General features: G+C 33.1%; 1 protein-coding gene and 1 long non-coding RNA gene across 4 annotated transcripts; one reads left to right on the forward strand and one right to left on the reverse strand.

The window, feature by feature from the left end:
* Positions 1-1596: 1596 nt before the first annotated feature.
* LOC142548851 (rhomboid-like protein 19) lies at positions 1597-4983 on the reverse strand. The gene is made up of 8 exons (XM_075657439.1): positions 4769-4983; positions 4544-4665; positions 3860-3920; positions 3598-3764; positions 3185-3290; positions 2855-3057; positions 2614-2748; positions 1597-1876 (listed from the first exon to the last, which is right to left on the reverse strand). The coding sequence occupies exons 1-8, from the start codon at positions 4922-4924 to the stop codon at positions 1774-1776; spliced, it is 1053 nt and encodes a 350-aa protein (XP_075513554.1). The 5' UTR covers positions 4925-4983; the 3' UTR covers positions 1597-1773.
* A 4018-nt stretch (positions 4984-9001) lies between these two features.
* On the forward strand, positions 9002-14131 carry LOC142548019 (uncharacterized). 3 transcript variants are annotated; one of them, XR_012820840.1, is made up of 4 exons: positions 9002-9123; positions 9928-10004; positions 10599-10863; positions 13994-14125. It is a non-coding gene; the product is annotated as an uncharacterized LOC142548019 (long non-coding RNA). The 3 variants fall into 3 exon arrangements; XR_012820838.1 differs by lacking the exon at positions 10599-10863 and having other exon boundaries at positions 13994-14131; XR_012820839.1 differs by lacking the exon at positions 13994-14125 and having other exon boundaries at positions 10599-11301.

A 14131-nucleotide genomic window follows, 5' to 3' on the forward strand; every position in this document is an offset into this window, starting at 1 on the left:
CGAGATTCTAATTTACAATTCAAACCCGTGATTTCATGTCCGAGCTTAACTTGGGTAAGTCAAGGCAATGATTGTTCATATTGTTGGTTCAATCAATATTTTATTCGTCTTCTTCGTTAACTCAAATATTAACTGGGTGTCTTTCAACATAAACGTCGTAATCTTTATTATAATCATCATCAATGGCGGGAAGAAATGCCTACAATCGAATTCTTAGCACGCCGGAAAATATTCATAACTGTATAATTTCTCAATTATCCCAAAAAATTCTATTTGCTATGTAGCTACAGTCACAAGTCATGTTTAATTACTACTGATTGCAGTTGTCAAGAGAAAAAGGCACGTTAAGTCAAATTGTATCCAAACATTGCGTAAGATTATTTAATACATATATATTTAATACTTTTAGATTTCTTTACAAATTTGAATAACAAGACAAAACACTTGTTTGACTTTGCGTTGCAAGAAGAACATGCGCAGCAGATCTTGGCCCCCACACGCGGATCTCAACGGGAATATTAACAGGAAATTCAATCTCCTTTGGCGTCCACTTCTTATTCAGAATTATTATTACTACCGCACTAAATTGCATGTTTGTATAATATTTTTTATAATTCATTTGATTTATATTTAAATAATGATCAAAATATAATTATAAAAAATAATGAGAAACTACACTGTAATTTTGATATATAATTTAAAAAAATAAATTGAAAAATAAAAAAATGACTTCAGTGAGAATTGAATCTATAATCTAAATACTAGGAAACAATAACTCTATCCGCTGAACTACATATAACTTACATTAAAATTTAAACATTTTATTAATATATATAATTATTAAAACAGACCATGACACCAAAATTATTTACTCTAAGTATCTCAAACTTAATAAAATAGTACAGATTATTATTATTATTATTTTACCATATTTTCCTCCAATTTTCGATCAAATTTTTTTAGTATAATTCTATCTACTTCCCGTGGGTGGGTTTTTTCAAATCCAACTGTTGATTTTTTTTTACATTTAATGTCACACTAAACTCGCTTAAATTTAAAAAAATTGAAGCTTAATTGTGACATGGAACCTTGCATTTTACACCCTTAAATATGTATTTATCTTATATTTTAAGGAGTTAAATTAAATATAAAATAAATACAAACATAAGAAGAGAGTTATAATAATATTATAAATAATTATATTTATTTTTTATTTTTCACGAGATGATATTTATATTTAATTAGAAATTTTTTTGGTTAGTATGACAAACAAGATTATTAACTTTTTTTAAAAAAATAATTTCTTTGGGAAGTGGTGGATCACGTGCTCATCACGTGTTATTTATCGATAAATGGGCTGCTGACGTGTGGCACAATGTTTTGACAAGTCAAAAGTAGGCACATGTCCATTTCATGATAAATTAATTTTGCCCGAGCTATTTTTGGGCGTAATAACTATTTAATTAAGAAAATGATCTTTTATCGAAATTATTTTACAAATTTTACCGCTATTTTTTGGCAGTAATTTGTAAATATATATTTTTTAGTTTACATAAATATATAATCTATTTTTTAAAAATTTTTTTAACCACGAAATTCAAAAAAGAGATCATTCAGATCCATATCTTTATTTTCTATCCTCTTGTGATAAAAAATCAAAACATGCAAAAATTCCTCTTGTATCCAAAAGTATAAATGAGTAATACAGAGTACATACTGTACAAAACCCATCCAATCCCGTAAGTGAGCAAATAAGGTAGCAATTCTGAGCTTTTAAACGTTTTCCGTCGCATCATCATTTTGTTTCCCCTCTGTCCTTCCGGCTGCAGCCATCTCTGATGCCAATCGTTCTTCCAGCGCACGTGCACCTCTTTCCCTTCAGATTAACCAGAAGCAGTGCAGCAAAGTTAATTTCGTCCCAACCCGACATTCAAAATTTCAAATGGCATTAGAATCTTTTCCAAGTAAGTTAGGAGTCCAAAACACCTCACATCACTTTTTCCTAATCTTAAAGTACTCGTCATTGAAACTTTAAAATCAAGGCCTTGTTTGTATACTTCAAACATCAATTCCATTTCCAGTTTCTACAATTTTTATATGCAATAGAGCCCAACATGTCAAAAGACAATTTCTCAACCATATTACAGACTGCTCTTCATCACAGATTGTAAAGAAACGGGAGGAATTTCAGTAAAAGTGAAAATGAACTAAATTATGAGAGGATCAGATAAAATATATCCAGACATGATTTGGACTCGTTTCTTCAGCCATACAGCGAGAAATGATAAAGGCTCTTCTATACGATTCTCGTAAATTTCATTTTGAATTTACTAGCGATCTCACTTAACGCACTAAACACGGGTGTATAGTTCAACTTTTCAAGGAAAGTGGGTACGAAATGTGAAAGAAGACTATTCCCACAAAACTAAAAAATTCTTCAACATATCAAAGAACTTAAAAAAGGTCAGTATATGTTAAAACAATTGGAAAAAAACATGCATCATAAAGGTAAACACCAAGTTATCTCCAATTGACAGCAAATCACGCAATTCATAGGCAAGTTAAGCAATCTGCCTCCATCAATCTTTAGTCAAAAGTAGCAGAAAAGATTACCTCCTCCTAGATGCTTCGATAGGATCTGAACCAGGCAATGAGCCTAAAGTGTAGCCCCTGGACTCTTCAGAGGTTTCAGATCTTCTTCCACAAAGCATCCGTTCGAAAATTGCAGCAACAGGATTAATGGCAGGTCTGCAGACCATCATTCATAGTAAGTATTGAAATGCAAAGACAGTAAATAAAAGGACAGGAAGAGAAAGTCTTATTCACAGATGAGACCAGATGTATGGTCAAGTACCTTAAAAATTCAGGAAAGAAGGTAGAAAACGCAAAATCATCACTTGAGTCACCTCTTCGTTTCATCTCTGTATTACTCTGCCAGTATCTGAGGTAAATCCAGCCTATGTAGGTGCCAAATATTAAGGTAGGAAGATATGAGGCAGACTCCACTGTAAAAGAGCTTACAACAACAGCCACCAACAATGCCAGAGAAGGTAACCACTGCAAAAAAGTAGAATAAGTCGTAAGTAAAAGAATAAAAAAAAATATTACTCCGTGTTTTCAAGTTTTGAGATAAATTTAAAACTTTTGAATGTAAAACAAAAACATAAAAAGCATATGTCCATACTTTTGCTTTTAACTTCAACCAAGATAGCTCTTGATCAGGTACAATTTGCTTGATGCCAACTAAGAACCCAGAAAGAACCCCTTGGAAACCAGAAATAGGCATATAGCTGCAATATAACAATTAGAAAACTATAATTTTCTTAAACTCTTTTTAGATAACCAGGGTAGCAACAATTAATTGAGGGTATTAACAGCTAGCTTGAAGGGTCAAAGTCTCAGAGACAGGTCTCTTGTTTTGAATGACTCAACTTGGACTGAATACTGAACATGACAATTCACTGAAATATTTAACGAAATTACAGTTGATTCCAGTGAACAGGCATGAATAAAAAACATTAACAAGAAAGGAATCGATCAGGAAATAGAGCATTCATAAATACAGTTTCTGCATAAAATCACTCTTGCGTCACTTACAGGTAACTTTCCTCCCTTGTAATGTAGTACAGGGAAATAGCCGTGATGAAAACGCAGACTGATGTGAGAAAGTTAACAACAAAAATGAACTTTAAAAATTCTCTAGAACCCCATAAAGGTTCAAGTAGCTTTCCGATGAAAAGAAGACCAATGGTGCTGATGACTACCTGCAAAACAATGACAATATTTGGAACCCAGTGATGAAGAATAAAGGCAAATGCAGTTGATTGCAAATGAAATAAAACCCAAAAAAACTACATACTCCATATATTGATTGCTCAACGTAACCAGCGGTAATGAGATTCCAAGCAAAAGGAATGGTCCTACAGTAGATCCACAAATAAATGGTTGAGTCATGGTTCCTGGAATTTAAATCTGAGTGAAAGGATATGTGTAAAATCAATAATGCCCAAAACTATCCCCCATTGGTAAAGCTTGTTGTAGCCTCCACTCAAAGTTTTCATTCACAATGCATCAACAAAGTTAATTTAATAATGGCGATGTGTTAGAATTTATGACCTTTTTCATACTTAAGGTTGAAAAGATGAAAAGGACGCTAATTGCACTTAATTAATGGCTCGCGTGCAATAATTCACTTATCTCTCCGGAACTCATCATCCAACTATATGATTAACATAATGGTTCCATATTTTTAGATAAGTTTACAATGAATGCACCAACAGGCAAATTCTTTTTGCACCAACTGATAAAGTTTCTTTAATAATACTCAGTCAACTTAGACCTTCCCATCGCCATCTACTTAGCGATTCATCAAAATTTTACTTATTTTCAACAATCAATCCAAATAAACAAAGTAATAAATACATAAACCAACAAATACCAGGTTAAAGTAACTCTCCCACCTCCCCGTTAGGCTACCAAAACAACCCGGAAGCATAAAAACACACAAATACACGTATAAAGATAAAAAGAAAGAAGATATTACTTCGCAGGAATAAGAGCAAGATAAGAAACAGCAGAGGGCAAAATCTGAACAACAATGTGGCCGCCGATCAGCACTGCCGCCATCCCTTTGCAGAGCCTCGTAAATCCAGTGAACATCGAACCCTTAAAAACATCAATAAAAATGAATTTAAAAAAAAACCACAGGTTAACATTCAGATCTGTTGATTGCGCATTGCTAATTCGGATCTGATTATGTGGTACTTACCCCTGAGAGCTGTGCAGAGCTCATCTTGGAAAGAAAAAAAGGATTTGAATTAGGGTTTGATCGGATACCACACTCGGTGGTGAATATATCTATAAATTTATAATTGTTGAATTCGAAATCTGGAGAGGCTGAACCTAACGAATAAATAGTTGCCATTAACGTTGAGGAGAAGTTAGAAACTTGCAAAATGATCGATTCACCACCTGCAAAAGTTGTAGTTTCCGAAATTGACCCTTGTATCATATCTATAACTTGATATATGATTTTTCTATTTTTTAAAAACAAAATTTCATTTTTATATAATATACATATTTTTATAATTGAATTCTTTTTCAAAAAAGTTATATATAATATACCACGAAAACTTTTGTGATACCCGGTTATATATATGATATCTCTATTGTACTACAAAAATTCTTGTGAGATTTCTTTACGAAACAATTTTGTGAGACAAATATTCGATCTGACTAATGAATATTTTATTATTTTCAAAGTATTATTTTATTAATCTATAAATTAAAAATAATAATTATTTTTAATAAATAACATTTAATTTTTTATTAATTATTATATAACATTTAATATTTAATTATTTTCTATAATTTTAGTTAATTTATATCTTAATTTTGATTATAACTCAAAATTTTTGCACATGATATTTTTCATTAATTTGAATAAATAAATATATATATATAGATGTGTGTGTGTGTGTGTGTTTGGAGGAAGATCACTACAAGTGGGTGAGGAGCCAGGTGGTGTGCGGTATGGAAAAGAAATTTGAGACGTGATATTTTGAATTTATAAAAATATTGTTTATTAATATTTTGAATTGACATAAAAATTGAAATTTTGATTTCAATAAATTGGATAGTTCATTTGTCGTTTCTTACAAATTAAATTGATTTAACTTTTAAGTAAGTAAAATTCATATACATTCATAAATAAAAATAATAATTGAAAATTGAAGAGGTTATCTACGTCTAATAATTATTTAAAACATTAATAAAAAATAAATCACATTTATGAATTAAAAAATTCACATAATTCTATGAAAAAGTTTACAAAAATATACGAAAATCTTGAAAAAAAAATTTATAAAAGTCTATAAATTTTGTTTTACAATTCTATGATATTTATAAAAGTTAATAAAAATCCATCGCCTCCACAAAAGTACATCATTTAAAAAAAATCATTAAAATTATTTAAAAGTATAGAATGAATACACCCATAGTGGGGTGTATTCAATTCAGAGTTTTGATGACTTTTAATGACTTTTTCAAATGATAGATTTTTATAGATTTGATAGATTTTTATGGACTTTTACAGAATATCACAGATTTATAAACAAATTTATATGGATTCATGTAGACCTTTTTGGCAAGATTTTTATAGACTTTTGTGAATTTTTTATAGAATTTTATACTTAATTATAACATTAATTTTTTTATTAATTTATTTGAACAAATAATTAATTGAACATATTCAGTTTGAAATAGTTTTTCAATATTTATATTAATAAATAAATTTACTTATTTAAAAGTTATATCATTTAATCATATCATGTGTATATATGTGAGTTTGTATGCATGTTTGTAAATTTTAAAAAAACATCAATTGATTAATTTGTAACATTGTTTTTGAATTGATAATATACATGTGAAAAGAATATTTATCATTGTGTAGATATAATTTTGTATAAAAATATCATAACTTGTATATTAATTGAAAATGCTAAACAGAATTTAAAAAATCATGGTTGTTGCGAGGGTATTCAATTATTAAGAATTAAACGGTATTTTTTGGATCATCTTTTATTATTATTGAATATTATATTAATTTGTATAAATCATAAAATCAATTCTAGAATTCAAAATTTCCTATGATATTAAAATAAATAATTATTAAATGATCATTCAGCCAAAATATGAAAAATATGAAAAGAAAAGATGAAAAAATATATATAGATACATTTCGAAAAATTTGAGAGAGCGACAGAGTTAGGTGAGATGAGAGAAGATAAAAAGAGAGGTGATGTGAAGCGACAGAGAGAGAAATGAATAGCTTATGTATGAGTTAGAAGTTTTAAAAATCCATCCAAATCTTTGGGTTGAATCAAATACAATTTTTGACAATTTATAGTTGTACATTAGGCTTTAATATTTGTATGTTAATGAATTTCATGAAATTATTAAAAATCTATTGAAAATTTGAATACTTTTAGACTTTTATAGAGTTTTTAAAAGTTAATGTTGAATACCATTTGACTTTTTAAAAATATATGAAAGTCTATTTTGAATATCCTTTGACTTTTATAGAATATGCAAAAGTCTTAATTGAATAGTCCTAGACTTTTAAAATCTATCAAAGTCATTAAAAATCAATAATTTTGGGCCATATGAAGTTCAAATGATTTGAGATTTGGATATAACGTAGAAAACTGAAAGAGATAGAAGTTTCATGTTCTGAGTTTTATAAAATTTGATCGTTTGACTGGTCTAAAGAGATATACCGTTAATAAAATGTTAAATATTATATATTAATATAATATAATATAATATTTATAAAAAAAATAAATTGAGTCGGTAGAATTCAAATAGGTGCTATGAATTCCACCGAACTCATCAGAAGAAATTTTAACATATGAGAGGTGAGAGAAAATGAGAGATAAGGTTTTTGATTTTCTTTTTCGATCTTGCGACTTATCGATTTATCCAATTGACGAACCGACTTCAGTTTTGGAATCGTTGACACGATGTCTTCGATTTGAGGCATAAATTTTATAATTTTGGTGATGTTTGAAATTCGTCGATTTCTGGAATAAATCTGATAAATTGTTAAATCATACATAAATTGAAGATTGTTGAGTAGTGTATGATTTTAACGAATAAGAGATGATTATAGTAGTGTTATTTTGAATTATTCCTAATTTATTATAATTAGAGATTTTAATAGTTGAATTGAAACTGGAGAGTTGTTTGTCAGTTGTTATTAATTCTGATTATATATTAGGAGTCTACGAAGTATAGGCTACACGTTGATATAAAGTTTTCATAATTTGACGGATGTTGTAAAATAGCATATTATTTAAAGTTAATTAATTAGGGTGTATTTGATGGTAGTATTTTGAATTAAATACACCAGAATATTAAATTGTTGAACGATAAGAATTTATAATCGAGTTTTATATTTTGTTGAATTAATTGTTGTTGAGCTATTTGATGTTATATATTGAGGCTGTTATGATTGTGTTGATACAGTGACAATGGTCTGATTATTGTTGTTGAATTATTTAGATACATCACAAGCCTCGGGATCAAAGAAATAATCATATTTTATATATACTTGATTATTAGGTACGTGTTGAGGTACGAGCATATGTTGTTATTGTTTAGTATTGATGAATACTATTGCGTTGAACGCTGATAAATCACTGAAATTGGGTGATTTGATGTTATATATGTTGTTGTTTATTATTGTTGATGTTGTTGGCTGTCGTTGTTGGGAGACGTCACGTTGATTTTGTTCGTTCAATGATATTGTTGTCGCAGGAGTTGGGGTGCTACGTATCGTTGATGTTATTGTTCGTTCAACGATATTGTTGTCGCCGGAGTTAGGGTGCGACGTATCGTCGATGTTATTGTTACAGTGTGATGTTGTTGAGGTTGTTGATGGTTGATTGTCTAGAAACGTCAAATAGGGTATTTCTGTTATGATTTCAGTTATATTTTATGTTGTTAATATAACTATTATGTATTACGATGATGATTATTGTATATGCTCACATTTTAGGGGTTGTTTCTGTTGGACATGTTACAGGACTATGCCGTGAGACATGATAGAGGTGACAGACTATGTGTGTCTAGTCAAACAGTCCTATAGTTGAAGTATATAAAAACAATATAGTTTATTATCTTATTTGATTTGTTTGTATGTATTTATTATATTGTTTCTGCTGCACTGATGTAGATAGTGTGATGATTGCACTATTTTGTCGTATATGCATTACATTATTACGTCGTTGAAAAGAAAATTTTTATGCATATGACGTCACATGTTGTATGATTACGTTGCGGGGTTTGGGGCGCCACATTCAATACACCTCCTAAGAGTCTATGAAATTTCTTTTACGATTTCATGAGATTTTATGAAAGTTAATAAAAATCCACCGATTCCATAAAAATCCATTATTTTCAAAAAATTATTAAAAATCAAGAGTATAGAATGAATGATCCCTTCAAATTTTATCACAACCCCATTTCTTCGCTCTAAAACCCTAATATTTGAAGTTGGATAAATTTATAAGATTCCATTGCCGAAATATTCCGATGCCATGGGTTGTGCATCATCCGTTCCAGGTGAATTTCAGCATCAATCTAATAATCACTCCCCCTCAGGATTATTTATCCAACTCTTAATTCATCATATTTTTCCAATTTTACCCTTGTTCTATATCCAAACTCACTACTAATTCCCGCCACCGACGGCCGACCACCCCCGCCGCCGACCACCGCTGCCGTCGCCGACCACCCCCACGGCCGACCGCCGCCGTCGCCGCCACCGCCAGCCGACAGCCGCCGTCGCCTCCAATCGACCACCGCCCCCGCCAGCCGACCGCCGCCGCCGGCCAACGACCACTGCCGCCTCCGCCGACCACCCCCACGGCCGACCGACGACCACCGCTGCCTCCGCCGACCACCCCCACGACCGACGACCACCGCTGCCTCCGACCGGCCACCACAGCGTCGGCCGACCGCCTTCGCAATAGTGGAAGGGCAATCTAGTCAATTCATCAAAAGATTCTAAATTATCTCATTCTTAACAATCATACCAAACATAATATTATTTTATCATTATATATTATATTTCTACTTCAATCATTTTCTTTATCATTTATCTCTTAATCATTTCATAATTTTATCCTCCAACCAAACGCAGCCTTAATGTTAATATATGTTTTGAAACAAAAAAAAATATAGAATTCATCGATATAGTTCTGAATATGTTGGCCTTTATCATTGAATACGATGACTCATGACTTGTTCTTTGCTCCTATGAGTTTTAACTTTTATACGTTTGTCAAAAATAATATTGAATCCGATCGAGGGCATGATTGAAATATTTATTAATGATTTTTTTCCTTCAAATTTAGTTTTGACCAGATAAAAATGCTGGAAGGTTGGGACGTCTAAATGCAGAAAATGGAGGATTGCATGATGCGAATAACCTTAAAGTTAAGGTAAATTTGTGCTTGCTTGTTGATTGTCAGTGTTGACTTTGTTGAAAAACATGATCTCAAGAACATCGTGTTTGAGGGAGCTCTTCTAATTAGGCAATCATGTGACAAACAATGGCTCCTTATTACCTATGAATCAGGGGATGCCTACCAATTATGAGAGCTTTTTTGTTTCATATTCCACTTCTCAAATAATGTATATTTTGAAGTTCAAACCATCCCACTTTGATCCTTTCCACCGTCTTCCCAGTTTCGTCCCAAATTAACTAAAATGACGAGCTTATCATTTAAAATCAGGTGAAGGCTGAAGTTCATCACGGGTTTACATTTTTTGTATTATGGTCTGCCCAAAGTATCATGTAGGACAGTCTAATGGGTATATGTGTGAACTTTCAAGCATTTTTCCTTTCATAGTAAGAGTCTACTTGAGATGTTAGTTGATTTCTGCTTGTTGTGGAGTCTTTAAATCAGTTTTAACTGCTTCGAACTTGGGATATTTTATTCGAAAACCAGATATTATCCTAAAATTTGCTCTGCCGTCTTTGGATATGTTTTTTTGTTGCACATGTTTTAATGAATGAGCTTATTTGGTGACAGAATGCTTTGAGCATTACTAACTGCTGCTGCTTGTTATCATTGAACACTTCATCCTTTGGGCCAGCCATTTAGTTTTAGTGTTCTGACAATCCTCGAGGGATGCATTTAACTTGAACCTTGCTTGCTCGGGGTGTGACTGCGACCCACTTGATCCATGAGAACTAATGGCTGTAAAAGATATGCCTTTTAACATTTAGAATCTTGCCGCTTGGTGTATTCCTTGATGCTCGTCTGGTTGGGATAAAAATTTCAGACTCTTGATTAGGTGTGTAGTGTTAGACCTTGGCTTTTCTCATATCAAATGGTAAAGGAAGGTTTGAACTGATATTTGGTTGCTGATAGGCAGTTGAGCTGTGACTTGTTGCACTTCATGTGTATCTACTTTTAGGTTCAAAGTTTAAATTACTACAGGTGCAATTCTCTGGGGCAATTGCAATGAGTCTAAATCAAAGAATCTAGTTAATAAAAATTTCGGAGGAAAGTTTGCTAACCTTCTAGGAAGGGAAGGCATGGTATTGAAAATTAGTGGCTACCATCAGCGCCTTACTTTGTAGGTAGTTGTCGAGTTTTCATTGAAAAAGAATTCACTGCAGTACATGGTGATAGTGGGAAATGAGAGCCCTTTGTCTGGGGGTATTGGTGCTGGGCGTTTCCGAGTGTTAACTCCCATGTGTCCTTGTAAATCAACTAAGGACTTTGCAGACTCATTAGGTGGAAAGTCGGAGACGAGTGTATATGAAGGTTCTTGGAAGATGCGCTGTGGCTTTTAATGAGAGATTCTTATAGTCTATGAATCATCTACCTTATAGAATAACCCTATTTTGAATTATTTTTTTGTTAGTTTGGAATCTTAACTGTGAGGCAGTGAGGTTTTCTGGATGGGAGACGAGGGAGTCAAGTTCATTATATTGTTTAGAGCATTTTATAGCGTTCATGTGCATGGTTTTAATGCTGATATTGAAGAGAAGGTGGGATTGACAAAATGGCGATAAGTTCATTTGCATAGAAAGCTGCAAAGAAATAAGAGTATGGACCTGAATAGTATTTTAGGGAAAAAAGGAAATTAATAAAATAAAATAATATTGTGCTATGATTTTTAATCAATCTGCTTCTGCTATATATTGAATCAAGTTCCATCTAGTGAGTGGTGCGAATTGCAATTTTAACTTTTAAACATGACAGGCCTGTATACCTACGGCATCATTTCTATTGAGATAGAAGTTGTGCGGTGATTATCACCTCACCACCTCTGTTTTTCCCCAATTACTATTGCATTCACACCATTTGATGTATCATTGTGCCAAACTCTTGACATTTTTTTAGTTTGAGGTTTTCAGAAATGATTTGGATAAAATGTTGAAAGCACTAAAAAGCATATGCTTTTGTGCCCTTATTAGTTTTCATTATAAAAATATGTTTGTTTCAATTCTCAATGGCTTAGTCATGTGTTTATGTTAGATAATTTTTTTTTTCACTTTTCCGTCAGTTTATTCATGAATGTCGCATCGAATCGAGGAGGTTATAATCAACAGACAAATCGAGTATTCACATCGTTTGATAATTAGAAGTTAGATTAGCGTTTTCCACATTCAAATTTCGTACTTCTCGTATGTGGCATGCCCATAAATTTCAGAACAAACACCTACTATATTATAATATCAACATATTTGCAGCTATTTTTCAAATGATTTTATTAATAGTATTCACAAAACAAATTAAAAATTCAAATATTATCTTACACATTATTGACAAATTATTTATATGCAAATTATGTATTACCCACAAAAAATGTAAATATATCTAATATAACAATTTTTTAAACGTTAAAAATTCACATGTTATTAAAATTATAATTACTTAATGACATGCAATAATTATAAATATTTATATTTCTATACAGAAGTATTTGTCAATGGAAACCTCACGACAACCAAAGGTTGGAACATAATTCAATTTGTTCTACGATTGAGGTGATGTTTCATACAACGGTCTTTGAATTCTATTTCAGTTACTGTATAATGTAAACTTACTTGCTTTTGATATGCAAAATCAATTCGACAAAATACCTCGATGATTCTTTGTTGTTTTCAGACAAATAATCACCCGCATTCATTGCAAATGTAGCTTTTCGTTAATTTAATCTGTGTGGAAAATTTCGAGCTTTAGAAAGCATAAACTTTATTTGTTGTAAATCTGGAGTTTCAGAAAGCATAAACTTGCCGAAACACAATTATCTTGTTTTGGGTTTCAATAGCTATTCATTTGCAAGTATGATGTCATGGCCCACCCTACTTGTGATCTTGTCCTCTTTGGCCCGAGGTCTCATGGCTTTAAAATGTGTCATAAGGGGTTGCTACACGCTCATTTAAATGTCCAGCATCTCTCAAGTGGTTTAGCGATGTGGGATTTCGCCTAAGGGCCTTCACCCCCCTTTCGGGACTCAGCGTCCTAGCTGAGGTTTGTCCCACCATCCGAAACCCGCACGGAGTCGCTCTGATACCAAATGTCACGGCCCAACTCACTTGTGATATTGTCCGCTTTGGCCCGATGCCTCACGACTTTAAAACGCATCACAAGGGGTTGCTACACGCTCATTTAAATGCCCAACATCTCTCCCGTGGTTTAGCGATATGGGATTTTACCTAAGTGTCTTCACCAAATGTCACGGCCCAGCCCACTTTTAATATTGTCCACTTTAGCCCGAGTCCAAAACGAGTTACAAGGGGTTGCTACATGTTCATTTAAATATCCAGCATCTCTCCCGTGGTTTAGCGATGTGGGATTTCGCCTAAGAGCCTTCATCCCCACTTTCGGGACTCAGTTTCCTCGCTGAGGTTTGCCTCTGAACCCACGTAGAGTCGCTCTGATACCAAATGTCACGGCCCAGCCCACTTGTGATATTGTCTGCTTTGGTCCGATGCCTCACGACTTTAAAACGCATCACAAGGGGTTGTTATACGCTCATTTAAATGCCCATCATTTCTCCCATGGTTTAGCGATGTGGGATTTCGCCTAAGGGCCTTCACCCCCCTTCATGACTCAGTGTCCCCGCTGAGGTTTTTTCCACCGTCCCAAACTCACGCGGAGTTGCTCTGATACCAAATGTCACGGCCCAGTCCACTTGTGATATTGTCCGCTTTGGCCCGAGGCCTCACGAATTTAAAACGCGTCACAAGGGGTTGCTATACGCTCATTTAAATGCTCAACATCTCACATCGCTAAACCACGGGATAGATGCATTTCATTTAAATGAGCGTGTAGCAACCCCTTGTGACGCGTTTTAAATACGTGAGACCGCGGGCCAAAGCGAACAATATCACAAGTTGGCTGGGCCGTGACATATGATCCTTTTTTCTTCATTATATACTGTCACAGTTTCTGTTGTTACAATGTAGGTATTTAAAGTAATGGCGTTGTCTCGACAGAACTGTAATAGACTTGTGGGTTCAGTCACGCAGTTCCGTCGCCTTTTCTCTCCCAGTCCCTTTGACCCACCTCCTCTTTTACCACTGCGTAGAGTTGTTGTTATATGT

Source organism: Primulina tabacum, chromosome 6 (assembly GCF_025594145.1).
Source record: "Primulina tabacum isolate GXHZ01 chromosome 6, ASM2559414v2, whole genome shotgun sequence".
In the NCBI taxonomy this organism is placed as follows: domain Eukaryota; kingdom Viridiplantae; phylum Streptophyta; class Magnoliopsida; order Lamiales; family Gesneriaceae; genus Primulina; species Primulina tabacum.